The sequence below is a fragment of the Otolemur garnettii genome, unplaced genomic scaffold (assembly GCF_000181295.1).
Source record: "Otolemur garnettii isolate 467f Iridium unplaced genomic scaffold, OtoGar3 scaffold00010, whole genome shotgun sequence".
Taxonomy (NCBI): Eukaryota; Metazoa; Chordata; class Mammalia; order Primates; family Galagidae; genus Otolemur; species Otolemur garnettii.
This window is the reverse complement of record NW_003852405.1, coordinates 9,749,129-9,765,171: the sequence shown is the minus strand read 5'-3', so window position 1 is coordinate 9,765,171 and position 16,043 is coordinate 9,749,129. Positions and strand designations below refer to the sequence as shown.

Here is a 16,043-nt window from a genome sequence, read left to right as displayed (position 1 = left end):
GGTTTTTTGTATTTTAACCATTTTGGATAGAAAGCCTTTACAAAGGACTGTCCCCATAGCCCCTGCCTCTTTCTTTCTTGTGTGTTGTCTTTATTTCCTGCTGGGTCTTCTAACAACCTCTTACCTAAAGCCATTTAACTCCCTACACTACCAGCCTTGGCTCTGCCTGAAGATACCAATCTGGGGGGTGTCATTTTGTATGCGTAATGCTTGCAGTGTAAACTGCACCAAATACTGTATAATTTGATTTGGTCTTAATTTCTCTTGGGTTCCATAGGGAACCCCCGTTATTATAATGCATTCATGGCTTCAATAGGGTTGTCAGATTTACTAAATAAAGATATAGGATACCCAGAATTAGAATTTCTGATAAGCAATGAATTTTTTAGTATATTACATAGGAAACAATTATTCATTGTTCATTTGAAATTCAAATTTAACAAGTCTTCTGTATTTTATCGAGCAACCCTAACGAGGTATCACTGACGTACATAGTTCTATTAGGCCCTTGCTGCCCTTAGACCGATACCTAGATCTCATTTGTCTGTATCTCTTTTCTTTCCCTTCCCTTTCCTTCCCTTTCAAGATGGGTCTCACTACATTACACAGACTGGAGTGCAGTGGCCACTCACAGGTACAATCATAGCACCCTGCGGCACCAGATTCCTGGGCTCAAGGAATCTTCCTGCTTCAGCCTCTGGAAGTAACAGGAACTACACACATGCACCACCACGTCCAGCTTTGGCTGTCTTCAGAGTGTCAAAATTTTACAGTTAAGATCTGTTGTGATAGAGAAGCCAAAACTAGTCCTCTGGCTGGTGTCCCAGATTGCTATTTTTCTCTTTTCCTTCATGGTTGTCTCTGTTCTTCACTGATATTTCTTACCTCTATTGCTACTTTCCTTTTCTTTTCTTTTCTCCTCTTCTCTCCTTCCCTTCTGTCCCCTCCCCTTCCTTGCCCTCCTCTCTTCCCTTCTTCTCTTCTCAAGTCTCAACTTTGTCATCCAGGCTACAGTGCTGTGGTGTCAGCCTAACCCACAGCAATTTAAAACTCCTGTTTCAAGCAATCCTCTTGACTCAGCCTCCTGAGTAGCTGGGATTACAGATATCTACCAGAACGCCCTGCTAATTTTTCTATTTTTTATAGTGACAGGGTCTTGCTCAGGTTGCTTGTGAACTCCTGAGCTCAAGAGATCCTCGGTCCTCAGCCTTTCAGAGTGCTAGGATGACAGGTGAGAGCCACTTCACTCAGCCATGTCTACTACCTTTTCTGTATATTATGCTCTTTCCTCTTCTGTCCCATGTTTTCTTCCTTTGACAGCTAAGTGTAGTGCTTAAAATATGTACTTTAAAGGGAGACAAAGATTTGAACCCCAGCTTATCTTTCATATAAGGAACATATGGGAACTACAGTAGTTACTTAGTGTCTGTAAACCTCAATTTCATTTTCTGTAAAATTCAGGTACTGATGCTCACTTTATAGGACTGCTGTTTGAGTTAATTGAGCTAATGTAGGCTAACTAATAAGGGTGACAGGATTGTTATTATCAATAGAGCTTCAGACTATGGATACTGACTTGAGATGTTGGATGTCCAGATTCACAGTTCAGGCTCAGCTGAAATTCTTGCCCTGGTGGGCATTTGTAGTGTCTGTCTTCTCTTTGACATCATTACCACCCAGTCTAGTTCACTTCAGGAAATCATTATTGAGTTTCTAACATGTGCTAGGAGCTAGAGATCAAAGATAAATATGATAGTGTTGACCTCAAGGTAAGTATTGGGAGGAGAGGATAAATACAAAATAGAATCACAGTACAATGAAGTAAGTACAACTGCCTAGATACACATGGATGCCTCTATCTGCTATGGGACCACAGAGTAGAATTCAGACTCTTGGGAGGAAGGAGACAAAAAGAAAATCTTTCATCTGGGATGATATCTGAGCAGAGAATTAACAGTTGAGTGGGGCCAGCTATGGAAATTATGAAGGAGTAGTGGAACAGTCTTCTATACTTTTTGAACAGCATGAGAAAAGGAATGGAACTATGAATGGCATATACGGGGAAACTCCAAGCAGTTCAGTATTATTGAAGGATAAATTATAAAGCTAGGAAGGGCCAATGAAAGTACTACTTTATTTTAGTCATCAGCTTTGGTGCACATGGTTTTATTTAACATCATCATTTGTGGGTTGTATATACTTGGCCCTTTATTTTATTTTATTTTTTTTTGAGACAGAGCCTCAAGCTGTCCCCCTGGGTAGAGTGCTATGGTATCACAGCTCACAGCAACCTCCAACTCCTGGGCTCAAGCGAGTCTCCTGCCTCCGCCTCCCAAGTAGCTGGGACCACAGGTGCCCGCCACAAGCCCTGGCTATTTTTTGGTTGCAGCCATCATTGTTGTTTGGCGGGCCCAGGCTGGATTTGAACCCGCCACCTTAGGTGTATGTGGCTGGCGCCTTAACCACTTGAGCCACAGGGGCCGAGCCGGCCCTTTATTTTAATTGTTGTTTTTCTTTGCACAGATTTTTGGTTATTTTCAGTTTCATGCCTATTCAAGGTACCAAAGTGAATGTTACTGTTTTGTAATTATTATAAATTCTCATTTTTATTATTTTAAAGCTTTCTGAACAAATTAAAAGGTCTTTCTTTTTTGAGATCAAGCCTCAAGCTATCCCCCTGGGTAGAGTGCCATGGCATCCCGCTCACAGCAACCTTCCAACTCCTGGGCTCAAGCGAGTCTCCTGCCTCAGCCTCCCAAGTAGCTGGGACTACAGGCGCCCGCCACAATGCCTGGCCATTTTTTTGGTTGCAGCCATCATTGTTGTTTGGTGGGCCAGGGCTGGGGATTCGAACCCGCCACCTTAGGTGTATGTGGCTGGCGCCTTAGCCGCTTGAGCCACAGGCGCCAAGCCAGTCTTTCTTTTTTCTAAAGAATATAGACCATGAGATGTATTTTTCTTGCTGGTGTATTTTAAAAAATATTTTAAATCTTTCCTTCCCCTTAAAACCATATATATTTGCTCATTACCTACTATTTTTTAATGTATGTATATGTACACACACACACTCTCATACAGGCAATATTGTAGGCTCAATTCCAGACCACCACAACAAAGCAAATATTGCAATAAAACAAGTCAAACGAATTTTTGGTTTCACAGTGCATATACAATTTATGTTTACGATATACTGTAGTTTATTAAGTAGGCAATTGCATTATGTCTATAAAAATGTATACACCTTAATTAACAACAATTTATTGCCCCAAAATGCTAATAATTATTTAAGCCTGTAGTAATTCCCCATCGTTTTGTTTGTGGAGAGACTTAAAATAGTAACATCAGAGATTACTGGTCACAGAGCACCATAACAGACATAATAATAATGAAAAAGTTTGAATATTCCAAGAATTATCAAATACTGTGTGACAGAGACAGAAAGTGAGCACATACTGTTCGAAATATGGCACCAAGATTGCCACAAATTTTCAATTTGTAAAAAATGCAGCATTTGCGAAGTACAACAAAGTCAAGCACAATAAAACGAAGCACAAAAAAAATGAGATGTGTTTGTGTATAAATGGATCTTAGAGTGGTGCCTAGCTGTTATTATCATGTATCAGGCACATCTGATTTCAAAAAATTGGATATATATTAAGATCTACTATGTATTTCACCATCCAGATATTTTCTCAAGATTATATTAAAATAAAACTTTTAAGTTAAAATTAAACTTTCATTAAAAAATTTAAAATTAACTCAGTTATTTGATTCTATTTTTCAACTTTCTCTTTTTCCTAAGTATGTTTCTCTTAGACATGGTTTTAAACATTGCAGTGTAGAAACAGGCATACTTTATAGCAGCATTGCGTTAATAGGAAAGGGATAATCCTGTTCCATTATTTGATGATCCTACTGAACCTAGAATACTAATTTCAGCTTGTCCATCATCAGAATGGGTTCTAGAGGTTGGAGGGTTTCCACCAAAAGATATTGGAAGGCCTTTAAAAGGTGACGTGTAAGGGATCCGTGAAACCAGGAAGGGTGGATGCTGCTCCAGCTTCCTCTTTTCTCCCCTCACCTCCTAGTTAATGGCACCAGGCCCATTTGGGACACCACTTCGGGTTCCCCCCAATCTCAAGGTCTCAGTCAGGTGGGAGAAGTGGAAGAAGTCTTCTTGTAGACTACTGGTTGGCAGCCCTTATCAGAGCTAATCTGGTTTGTTTTCAGGTAGGTATCAGGTTTATGAGCGGGTTTCCTTTCCTTTAAAGATCCTCCTCCCAGCTCTTCTCTGGGTCCTTTGCCCCAAAGGACTTTGCCCTTCCTTTTGCAGCCAGGGACCGTGGCACTCTTTGCAAACGGACAGCCCCGCTGAGTCCCGCGCCAGGAGTACCCCAAGTGCCTAGCCCTCTCAGGAGGTGTCCAGCTGGAGGCAGTGTCCTAGGTGGTCACCCACAGGGAAAGCGGACACTGGGGGCTGCCAGCTGAGCAGCCCAGGTGCGTCCCCTTAGAGACGAAGCTGATGAGTGCCAACCTGGGGCAGCCGGAGCCGAGCCGGGAACGGCGTTTGCCCGAGCCGAGGCGGAAGCCGGAGCATTTGGGGGACGGGACCGCGGGAACCCGGAAACGCCTGGGCTGCACCGAGCTGTCGGCAGCGACGGCGGCGGGAACGGGTGGCGCTGCGGGTCAGCGGTCGCGGCGGAGCCGGCGCGCTCGGCAGCCTGGGGCACCCGGCGGAGCTGAGTCGCCGCCGCCCCCGGTGCGCGCAGCCGGAGGAGCTGCGCGGAAGGTGAGTCCTGGGCGCTCCGGGGGAGGGCGGGCGGGCGCCCGGAGGCCAGCGGCGGCGGGCGGGTCGGGCAGCTCGCTGAGGAGGAGGCGTGCATGGGGGCTGCGGTGGGTGAAGGGAACCGCTTCGGAGACTTGGAGTCCCGTCCTAGCTAAATTGGAGTGGGAGCAGATGAAGTGACACGTAGTAACTCGGACGGACGGGACGGCGTGCGGAATGTGCTGGGTGGAGGAGGAAAAGGGCCTGCGGAAAGGGGTGTGTCAAGAGAGTGAACACGGCAGTGTGTGCCTCAGTCTGGGGGAGGCCAGAGCGATTGACAGTGGACAGGCTGGCGGTCGGGCTTGCCTCAGGCTTGGCTTGCAGTCCTGCGGTGGGCACGGATCCACCAGACCTGGACCTTGCGCCCCAGAAGGCGCGGGGACTTCGCGAAATAGAAAGGCTGTCCTTGGTAAGGCTAGAAAAGAGGGGCGGTGAGCGGTGGGCTGAGATTCCCATCAGAACAGGTGCGTGTGTGTGTGTGTGTGTGTGTGTGTGTGTGTGTGTGTTGAGGGGAAGGTTCCAAGTGTTGAGGAAAGAAAGATTTTAATTAACATATTTATTTAAACCAACTAAATAAAACACGTCTTAGTTCAGGAAGGTTACTTCAAATTAAAGAAGAATATTAAAGGTAGTAATGGGCCTTGCTTTAGTAAACTACTTAGCATTTCATTGCTTTATAGTAGAAGACCGAATCTCTTTTTTATGTTCTCTTAGTTGCAGTATTTGAAAAGTAAATCTTTTTATTTTTAAAATCAACACGAGTTTGGTAAAGATGCAATTTGGTAGTTTCTAACTTAACTTTTACTCGCTTTCATTGGTAAAGTAAGTTTGTTTCCTTTAATGGGACAACTTCTGAATTTACATTTCTGATCCTAATTTTCCTCCTATGTGTTGATTCTACTCCTTCGGCATTTCAGGTTTAGCTCTGCCTTTTTTCATTCCCACTACCTCTGTGCTAAATAGGCACTTCTTTCCTCATTTTAAGTGATAGCCGTTACTTCCCAACTGGATTTGCTCCCCCTCAGACTGGCTACCTTCCAGTCTCTCTCCTTAATACTGCTTTGTAAAGCCAAAGGTCTTATGCCATTCTTTGGTCATTTTTCTATCAAATACTCAGTGACTCTCTGTTGGCTTCAGAATAAATTTTAATTTATTTAGCATTCAAAGCTCTTTTGAATTTGAGTCTGTCCATGACTCCAATAAAATCAATATGATCCTTTCCTTTTAAAAATTATTATTTTTTTCCATGTGCTGGCCACCAGAGGATTGTTTTAGCCCAGGAATTTGAGGTTGCAGTGAGCTATGATAAGGACAATACACTGTAGCCGTTGTGACAAAACAGGATTCAGTCTCCAAAAATATAAAAATAATATTATTGTTGTTGTTTTGAGACAGAGTCTCACTTTATTATCCTGGGTAGAGTACTGTGGCATCATAGCTCACAGCAATCTCAAACTCTTAGGCTCAAGTGATCCTCTTGCCTCAGCCTCCCAAGTAGCTGGGACTAAAGGCACCTGCCACAATATCCAGCTATTTTTAGAAACAGGGTCTCAAACTTCTGAGCTCAAGCAGTCTACCTGCCTCAGCCTCCCAGTGTGTTAGGATTACAGGCATGAGCCACCACGCCTGGCCAATAATAATAAGTTATTATTACTTTATTCCACATATCCTATTTTTCAGTCAAACTGGAGTCGTTAGTCTGAACTTCTGAACAGGCTATATAACCATGTGCCTTGGTCTTTACTTACATCCGTTCTTCTTACAAGAAAGGTGTTCCTACTGTCTTTGTAGAAATTGTATTTACTCTTTCATCCCTTAAATACTACCTTTTTGCTTTTGAAGCTTTCTGAAATCTACCATGATCTTTTTCTGTTGTGTTCTGGGCTTTATAAATCTTACAGTACTTGTTAAATTTGCATCCTACCATGGTTATTTGGGAGTTTTATTATCCTTATTAGAATATAAGCTTTCTAAGGAAAGTAATTTTGCCTTTTACAGTCTTTAGCACATCAATACTTTAGTACATCATGATTTATTAGACTCTTAATAAACATTTGTTACATTAAATCATACAATGAAACAAAATCTCTTATAGTGTTCCTGGATACAAAATTAACTCTTAATTGACTCTTGAGTTGTGGTATAACTTTACTATAGATTTTATTAATAATTTATATTTCAAAGTGCTTTTCTGTTAGTACCTCATTCGATCTTATGTATTGAATCTTTGAGGTAGGACAGTTATTATCACCTCCATTTTATACATTATATTGAAGGTCAAACAAGTCAGATAGTTTGTCCTCGGTCCTACATACACTCCTTAGGCTGCTTTAGTTATTTATGTATACACACACAGTGTGTCTGTATACTGTCTCTCTCTGTGTATATATATATGTGTGTGTGTGTGTGTATATATATCTCTCACACTTTTTTTTTTTGAGATGAGGTCTTACTATACACACATTACTCATGCTGATCTCAGATTCCTGGGCTCAAACTATCCTCCCACCTCAGCTTTCTGAGTAACTGAAATTATGGATGCCCACTAGTGTACTCAATTTGCCTCAACTGTATTTGAAATGGATATAGTTTGTATTCTCAAACACTTAGTGGGAACTCAGTATGTTGAATGAATGACTAGATAAATAATACCATCAAGGGAAATAATCTTTGTTGTAAGCCTCATTTTATAATTTAGTAGCTATGAAGTGTATCTTTTGCACTTCTTTCCTTTTCCTGAAATTTTTAGAGGGCAAAGTTTCTATTTATGTTAATCAACTGTGTAATTTTTTTATGTGTGAAATTGCCAAAGATTTAGAGTCAATTCTACAGCTGTCTGGGTAACTGAAATAGTGTGAAGATCATCAAACTAGCAGTTAGTATGTCATTCATGGGTAAGAATTTATTATTAAAGTTTGGATCAATATGAATTGATAGCCTAACATTAGATTTTAGTCCTCTCAAAAACGAGTGCATGCTAATTAGATTCAACTTAATTGCCCCTTAGTAAAGGAGATAATGGTTATATATTTTTAATCATTATTTTTAATGTGTTTTGTTATGTAAATCTTAGAGTGTTTAGTACATAAATTTGAAAATGACTTTAGAAACTAGAATGTTACTTAGCCTTTCTACCTAGACTGTCTACCCAGAACTCTTACTAGTTTGTAATCTGTATTAGAGATACCATCCCAAATGAAACCAAAGAACCAGTTTAAGATAAGTTGCTGTATGTTTAGAGATAAGAATTTTTATTGAAAAGGTATGTTAGATCAGGTCTTATAGGAGAAATTAAGAGTTAAGATGAAGCTGAAACTTTTAGATCACATCAGATAAAATGCTAGGAAACAAGTTCATTCCATAAAGTGTCCACATAGGACTCTAGAACTTTATATCTATTCTGCCTGGTTTTTTTCTGTGAAAGTTGGATAGGAAAGTTTTTTCTAAATTCATATGTACTACAAAGTTAATTTAAAACAGCATTTCTTGTAGTTTTTTTTTGTCATGAGTAGGTCTTTTAAAGGTATTCGATGAATAAAGCATTATAGTATAAAAACCACTTTATCTGATTTATATAATTCATAGCCATCCTCATAACTATCCTATGAGACACATACTATTATTTATCCCCATTTTATAGATGACGAAAAGAGACACAGGTTAAGTAATTTGTTGCAGTTATTAAGTGGTAGAGACAGAATGTGAACTCAGTCTGAAACCAGAGTCATACTCTTGTATACTGTGGTGACTGACCCTCTAATACTTAGGCATGCTTAAACCCAGGCTACTGCAGTAACCATGGATTTTGATTGAGAGAAAGCTTAGTTCATATCTGAACTCTGCTGTGTTATGGAAGACAACCTGTGTACTTAATATCTCAGAACCTTAGTATCTTAATCTATGAAACAAGTGAAACACGTATTTCCTTTTACATAGTAAATGAAATTTAAAGAAGATAATGCTTAGAATTCAGCTAGCATAGTGTCCAAGTTTATTAAACTTGTAGTGTTAAATTTTCTTTTATTTATTTCTTTTGTATAGTTACAGTAATTAGAAAACATTTAATGATAACCAGTTTTGGGTTTGCATCTGTCTTTTATGTCCTATACAGAGATTTATAAAGAGATCATTCACCCCCTTCTGAGGGTTTACATATTGTGGAGTTTATCCATTTAGAATAAATGCCTACTGTATGACAGGTGCTGGTAAGGAGGTGCAGGAAAAGAAGGAGATGTAGCTATGTCAACAGATTAGTTGGGTAAACTTTATGAATGCTGGTATAAAGGATATTTGCAAGAATGCATGGGAGTTTAGTAGAGGGAAGGATTCAATCCACTTGGAAGCCTTAGGAGACTTCACTGAGAGAATACTTGTATTTCAAGCTCCTAAGATATGTAAAAGTCTGAAGCAGGGCAGCACCTTTGGCTCGAAGGAGTAGGGTGCTGGCCCCATATACTAGAGGTGGTGGGTTCAAACTGGGCCCTGACTAAAAACTGCAGAAAAAAAAAATCTGAAGCAATCTTTTTTTTCCTCTTCTATAAATTGGAAGAACAAGAATTGTTGGGCTATAATTGGTTCCATAGTAAGACTGAGTACATTGGATACTTTTTCTTCCATTCTTGAGATACTTTGCTAAGAAGAATATGTTCCAGCTCCATCCATGTAAACATGTAAGAGGTAAAGTCTCCATTTTTTCCTTAAGGCTGCATAATATTCCATGGTGTACATATACCACAGTATTGATCCATTCATGGGCACATGGGCTTCTTCCATGACTTAGCAATTATTAATTGGGCTGCAATAAACATTCTGGTTCATATATCTTTATTAGATAAATTTATCAGGTGTAGAATATAAATGTTTTAACACAATAACTAAGAAAATGCCATGAAGGCTATGTTAATCAGTTTGATGAAAACATTTCAAATTGTATATAAAATCAGCACATTGTACCTCATGACTGCATTAATGTACACAGCTATGATTTAATAAAAAAGAAAGAAAGAATTGTCTTGGGCCACACATTAAATACCACTAACAAAACCAGATTACCAAAAAAAAATAAAAGGTTTATGTATACATGCTATCCAACACTAAAGATAAGCAAAAAAAGAGATCAGATTTCTAAACCATAGCAGTTATTTCCATGTTGTCTCTTATAAGCATACTTGTGATGGCACTTACAGTCTACCCAGATAAGCTGGGGTAATCTTCCCATATCAAGATCCTTAATTTTATCTGCAAATCTCCCTTTTTAATAAGGTAATATTTACATTTATGCTATTATTCAGCATAGTTCAATTCTTAAGTATATTTTGTTGTACTAGGATACAGAGATTGTAAAAAATATGTAGAATATAGCATCCTGGGATCCTATAAAATTATTATTATTATTATTATTTTATTGAGACAGAATCTCACTGTGTTGTCCTCGGTAGAGTGCCATGGCATCATAGCTCACAGCAACCTCAAACTCTTGGGCTCAAGTGATTCTCTGCCTCAGACTCCCAAGTAGCTGGGACTACAGGTGCCTGCCACAATGCCTGGCTATTTTTAGAGATAGGGTCTCACTTTTTCTCAGGCTGGTCTGGGACTTGTGAGCCTCCCAGAGTGCTAGGACTACAGGTGTGAGTCACCACGCCTGGCCTATGAAATTATTTAATATAAACTCAGTTTGCTTTTTACTTCAGCCTACTGTGGAATCAGACTTTTTTTTTATTGCTGAGAATTCATTGAGGATACAAAGAACAAGGTTACACTGCTTGCATTTGTTAGGTAAAGTCCCTTTTTTTTTCTTCTTTTTTGAGACTGAGTCTCACTCTGTCACCCTAGGTTGAGCGCTGTGGTATCATAGCTCACAGCAACTTTAAACTCTTGGGCTCAAGCAACTCTCTTGCCTCAGCCTCTCGAGTAGCTGGAACTACAGGTGACTGCCACAACACCGGTCAGTTTTTCTATTTTTTTTTTTTTTTTGAGACGGAGCTATCAAGCTATCCCCCTGGGTAGAGTGCCATGGCATCATGCTCACAGCAACCTCCAACTCCTGGGCTCAAGCGAGTCTCCTGCCTCAGCCTCCCAAGTAGCTGGGACTACAGGCGCCCACCACAACGCCTGGCCATTTTTTTTTTTTGGTTGCGCCATCATTGTTGTTTTGGCGGGCCCGGGCTGGGGATTCCAACCCGCCACCTTAGGTGCATGTGGCTGGTGCCTTAGCCGCTTGAGCCACAGGCGCCGAGCCAGTTTTTCTATTTTTAATAGAGATGGAGGTCTTGCTCTTACTCATGCTGGTCTCGAACTCCTGAGCCCAAGCAATCCCCATATCTCAGCCTCCCCAGAGTGCTAGGATTATGAGCCACCATGCCTGGCCTGGATTCAGACTATAGATTTGGTTTCCAGAAATGTTGACTCCGCTGCTAAATGAGAAGTAGTTTTGTTTTAGGGCTGTCATAGAAGCTTTCTGGTTTCTTGCCTAGACCTTGGGCTGTGAGTTTTGGGCCTCAGTTTTGTTATTTCCTTTGTCCAAGTTTTCTAGCTGACTTAGAAGTCATCCTCAAACACCCTTATATCTGTTACCGATAAAATGTCTGTGTTAACAACTATTTGATTACCCAAATCCTTATCTCGATGGAGATGTCTACAAATCCTTATCTTAATTGTAGTTATCTACAGGTGAGAATTTAATTAACTTTTACTGCTATGTGATGAACTACCAGGATTTCCTTTGCCACTGATAATAGAGTTGTTAATGGTTTTAAATCTAGTCAGATTAGAAAACTGATTACAGATTCCTGTCATTGTGATTCTGTTATCCTGGAACCACATTTGGTACCCAGAACTATATCAGGGTTCAATCAGGGTACAATTCTTATTCAATGATGAATAAGAATTCATCATTGTTATGGAATAAGAGATTTACAATAGGAATAAGGGGATCACAATTGTGGGAGAAGTGGAGGAAGTAAAGGTCAAAGAAGAGAGTATTGGAAGATTACTGAAAAGTCACTAAAACAGCCCTCCTTAAACAGTGCCATATGTAAAGTCAGAGCTTTCAAAAGATAATCTAGGAAGCCAACTATGTCCTGCTGCTGCTGCTGGAAAAGGACCATGAAACCAAGCTGATGGGAAAGGACATGGAAAGCTGTCACCCCTGCATAGCTTCTGTGTTCACAGTCAAGAGTTTGGTGGAGGGTCTAGGCCCACTGTTCCTCAGTAGAGTCAGCAGTTGGGAAGAGGAGCTGACCTAGAGCAGGGAAGAGAGAATAAACTGGAACCCGCCAGCACTTTTGTTTCTGTCTCATCACATTTAACCCTGACAGTAACAGCTCTTGCTTCACTTCTGTCTTCTAAATCTTATGCAGATTTTGTTTAGTCGGTTCTAACCCAGCACCATGCAGAGAAGGGTTTCTGAGAAATATTGTTTGTGCTTAGCCAAGTTGACCGAGTATAATACAAGGTACCATAATTTCCCTTTAATATTTTCTTACTGTATCCTGTATTCCTGTTATAAGGGTTGACATGCTTATTACTATTTTTTGAATTATTTGAGTGTCTTCTGTGGTAGAGGATAAGCTCTATGAGAAAACAAATTGTCTTATTCATCATTATGTACCCATTCCTCACCACTGTGCCTGACCATAGGGTGTCTTAAATATTTGATGGCTGATTGCCACCTGTGGATTTGTGTGATACTTGTATTTTTTACTTCTGTTCCCAGTCATCTTAGTTTTGAACCTTTATTAATGGTTAGTGCCCGTGATCACTACCCAGCTTTTACCCTAGTCTCCATTCTTTGTAGAATACATTTTACTCCTGCCTTTAGCTGTAAGTGGTAGGAAATGACCATAGCAGAAAGTGGTAAGGCGGAATAGGGTGGGGCTGGGGAAATGGGAGAAAGGGAGGAATTCGTTTTTTACATGGCACAACACAGTGAAAGGGGATCTTAGAGATATCCCTACTAGGGGATTCCAAATCACTGACTTTCTGTAAGGAGTACCATAATACTGAACAATTTTTATCTAAAAATTAGAAAGCAAATAGGTTTTATATTTGTATAGTTGAAGAAATATTTGAGAACTATTTGTTTTACTTGGAAGGAGGAATGGAAATTCAGTAATCTGAAAGAACAAGTTAAAAATTGATAGTACTGTAACTTATATACAGGTGACTTGTCTTATGTAAACAGATACCTGACACTTTGAGGAAGATTGGAAAGGAAAAACAATGAAAAGTTGTTTAACTTGAATGTAACAGGAACATGTAGGGGGTAAAGTATTAGTTAAGTGTTACTGAGCAAGATTTTGCTTTTCTTGAGCACTTAGGAAGGAACTAATTTAGTCAAAGTTATTGTTTGTATCATAGAAACAGAACCATTGTATAAATTACTTTCTAGTCATTTTTTCTCTTATGTGAAAAATAAGATTTTTGTATTTTCCATATGATTGTGGATTTCAAGTACAGCATATTCTTCTTCTTGAGTGCTCTATCTACTTCTGAGGTAGTTAGAAAAGAAGATATACACATATAAATACCAGTGTCAAGAGTAATGAATATAATTTGTCATTATTTAGTGTACAGTTGCAGGTTATACTTTTAAAATTTTGGCTTCGGCTTGGCACCTGTGGCTCAAGTGGCTAAGGCGCCAGCCACATACACCTAAGGTGGCGGGTTCAAATCCAGCCCGGGCCGCCAAACAACAATGACGGCTGCAACCAAAAAATAGCCGGGCGTTGTGGCGGGCTCCTGTGGTCCCAGCTACTTGGGAGGCTGAGGCAGAAGACTCGCTTGAGCCCAGGAGTTGAGGTTTCTGTGAGCTGTGATGCCACGGCACTCTACCCAGGGGGACAGCTTGAGGCTCTGTCTCAAAAAAAATAATAAAATAAAATTTTGGCTTCACGTAAGATAATGGGCAAAAAATTGCAACTGGGCTCACCATTTCTGGATGTATTTTCTTTTTCTGTTCACTTACTTGGAAAAATCTTATTTGTCTTTTTTACAGCAATAGTTATTTGTGACTAGTATATAGTATATATTTGCATAGAACTTTATCTTGTGTGCTTTCATACATAGTCTGTCATTAACCTCTAGTAAACTATTATACTAAGAAAGTGTATTTTAAAACTAATGTTTAGAAACTGTAAATATAGCTCACTCTAAAAATTAAAACTTGGATATTTAGCCTTTTGTTTTTACAATAGAAGGAAAAATGATTTACAGGAGATCTTAGATACTAGGTAGTCTTTTAAAAAGTCTTTTAAAGTTTGCACTTTATTACAGTTTTAAAATATTAACTAAGCATTTTGTTTTTTAGTACTTTTAGTGTCTGGAAACATCTCAGCAAAATACAGATATTGTCTCAGAATGATAGCATTCATACACAGACCCAAAGATTATGTGTATATACTGTACATTGGTAAATCCCTGGGAATAAGGGTAGCAATACTGATTTTCAGACTTTCCTACAAGGACCTATTCTGTCTTTGAAAAATGAATATTAATTATTGGCATATGGTGTTTTGAATATTTCAGAACTTAGTGCATATCTATGATGTAATTAATGATGGCTTAAATGACTATTTTCTCAGTTATCCTGATTAATTTGGGGATAAGGATGGTGGTAGTAGTGTGAATTAATGATACATATACATTATGTAATGTATGTATTTTTTAAATATTTGAACTTGTAACTTAGAATTGGCTGACAAAGCCTTGTAAAGTGAGGATCTTTAGGAACTACTTTAATTAAAATGAGGGTAGCATATAAAATATATTAAATTATAGTTTGTGTTTGAAACCTTTTTTTCTCAAGATAATTTTTTTTTTTTTTTTGAGACAAAGTCTCACTTTGTTGCCAAGGCTAGAGTGTCAGCCTAGCCCACAGGAACCTCAAACTCCTGGGCTCAACCTCCTACCTCAACCTCCCAAGCATCTGAGACTATAGGTGCCCACCACCACATCCGGCTAATTTTTCAGTTTTTAGTTTGCTCAGGCTGGTTTTGAACTCCACAGCTCAAGGGATTCTTCGTCCCCAGCCTCCCAGAGTGCTAAGATTACAGGTGTGAGTCACCATGCTGACCTGTTTTGTTTTTTTTTTTAAGTGAATCTTCGTGATGTTAGTGTTTTGGGGTTTTTTTTTAATTTCTGATTATTATAAACAAAATGTTCATACGATTTTGTTACACAGTTTGCTTTTGTAAGGCTAAAGTCAGAATTATGCATGTGTCCTTATCCCACAAAGTGTGAAATACTCCTTTCAATATTTCCTTTATCTTCAGGTAAAGAAAAAAGTCATTGGGGGCAAAGGATCCTTATATATTCATCAGTGGGAGAAAGGCAAATGAAAGGTCCACTCATGTGATGGAACATTATGGGGTTGTTAGCTGTGAACTAGGTCTATATGTCAACATAGATGTCAAAGCAATGCTGACTAAAATAAGAAAGATGCCAAATAATATTTACAGTTTGATGCTTTGTATGTTTATTCAAATATTAGAGCTTATAGGTAAATCTAGATACATACATAAAAATTTAAAAAGTATACTGGAAATATAAACTTTAAATTCATGATAATTGATTTCGCTGGGGTAAGAGGAAAAGAATAGGACTTGGAGTTGGGGATTAAAGAGGACTTTGACTTTATTTGTAATTTTGTACTGTCAACCTTAATGATGAGAGTTAGGCAATATGATTAAATATTGAGTTTATCTGAGCACAAAGTTTGAGGATAACCACCCAGGAGGGCACAGACTTCAAAAAGATGGGATCAGTGCTCTGAAACAGAGAGGTGTGAGGGTTGTCTATACAGGCAAGGTCTGAGGAAAGTTATCAAAATTACATAATTTTCCATACATAGTACATAGTTAAGCAATTTGGTTGGTTATAAGCAGTGTTTCTTTTTTTGAGAAAAGTATATTTAACATTCACCATTAAGGATGTAATAGTTGAGAATTTTTTTTTATGTCAGTGTAGGGGGCCTTCTACCTCAGTGTCATCTGATCTGAACTAGGAACAAGGAAATAAGGAAGAAAGTTAATCTATAACAAAAGGTCATTAATTAATAGGTCCAACTCCCTAACTTGGCCTCTAAAGTTAATCTCAGGGGCTAATAACTTTTAGCAGCCCCAAATAGACAAACTATCCTTTTATTTTCATAAATCTTGTTAATATTTTAAGTTTTGTGCATTTTCACATTGAGAATACACTGCCTTTTTTTTTTTTTTTT

General features: G+C 39.0%; 1 protein-coding gene across 3 annotated transcripts in view; it reads left to right on the top strand.

Annotated features, from left to right (window-relative positions):
• Positions 1–4,021: 4,021 nt before the first annotated feature.
• The window catches only part of SLC35A3 (solute carrier family 35 member A3), a 62,555-nt gene continuing 50,533 nt past the window's right edge, over positions 4,022–16,043 (top strand). Inside the window, exon 1 of one of the 3 annotated variants that reach the window (XM_003784121.3) lies at positions 4,022–4,789. In XM_003784121.3, the coding sequence (XP_003784169.2) occupies positions 4,523–4,789 (267 nt within the window). In that variant the 5' untranslated portion in view covers positions 4,022–4,522. Of the gene's footprint in view, positions 4,790–5,110; positions 5,235–5,269; positions 5,290–16,043 lie in introns of those variants that run through there. The other 2 variants (XM_023509862.1, XM_023509861.1) reach the window with 2 other exon arrangements.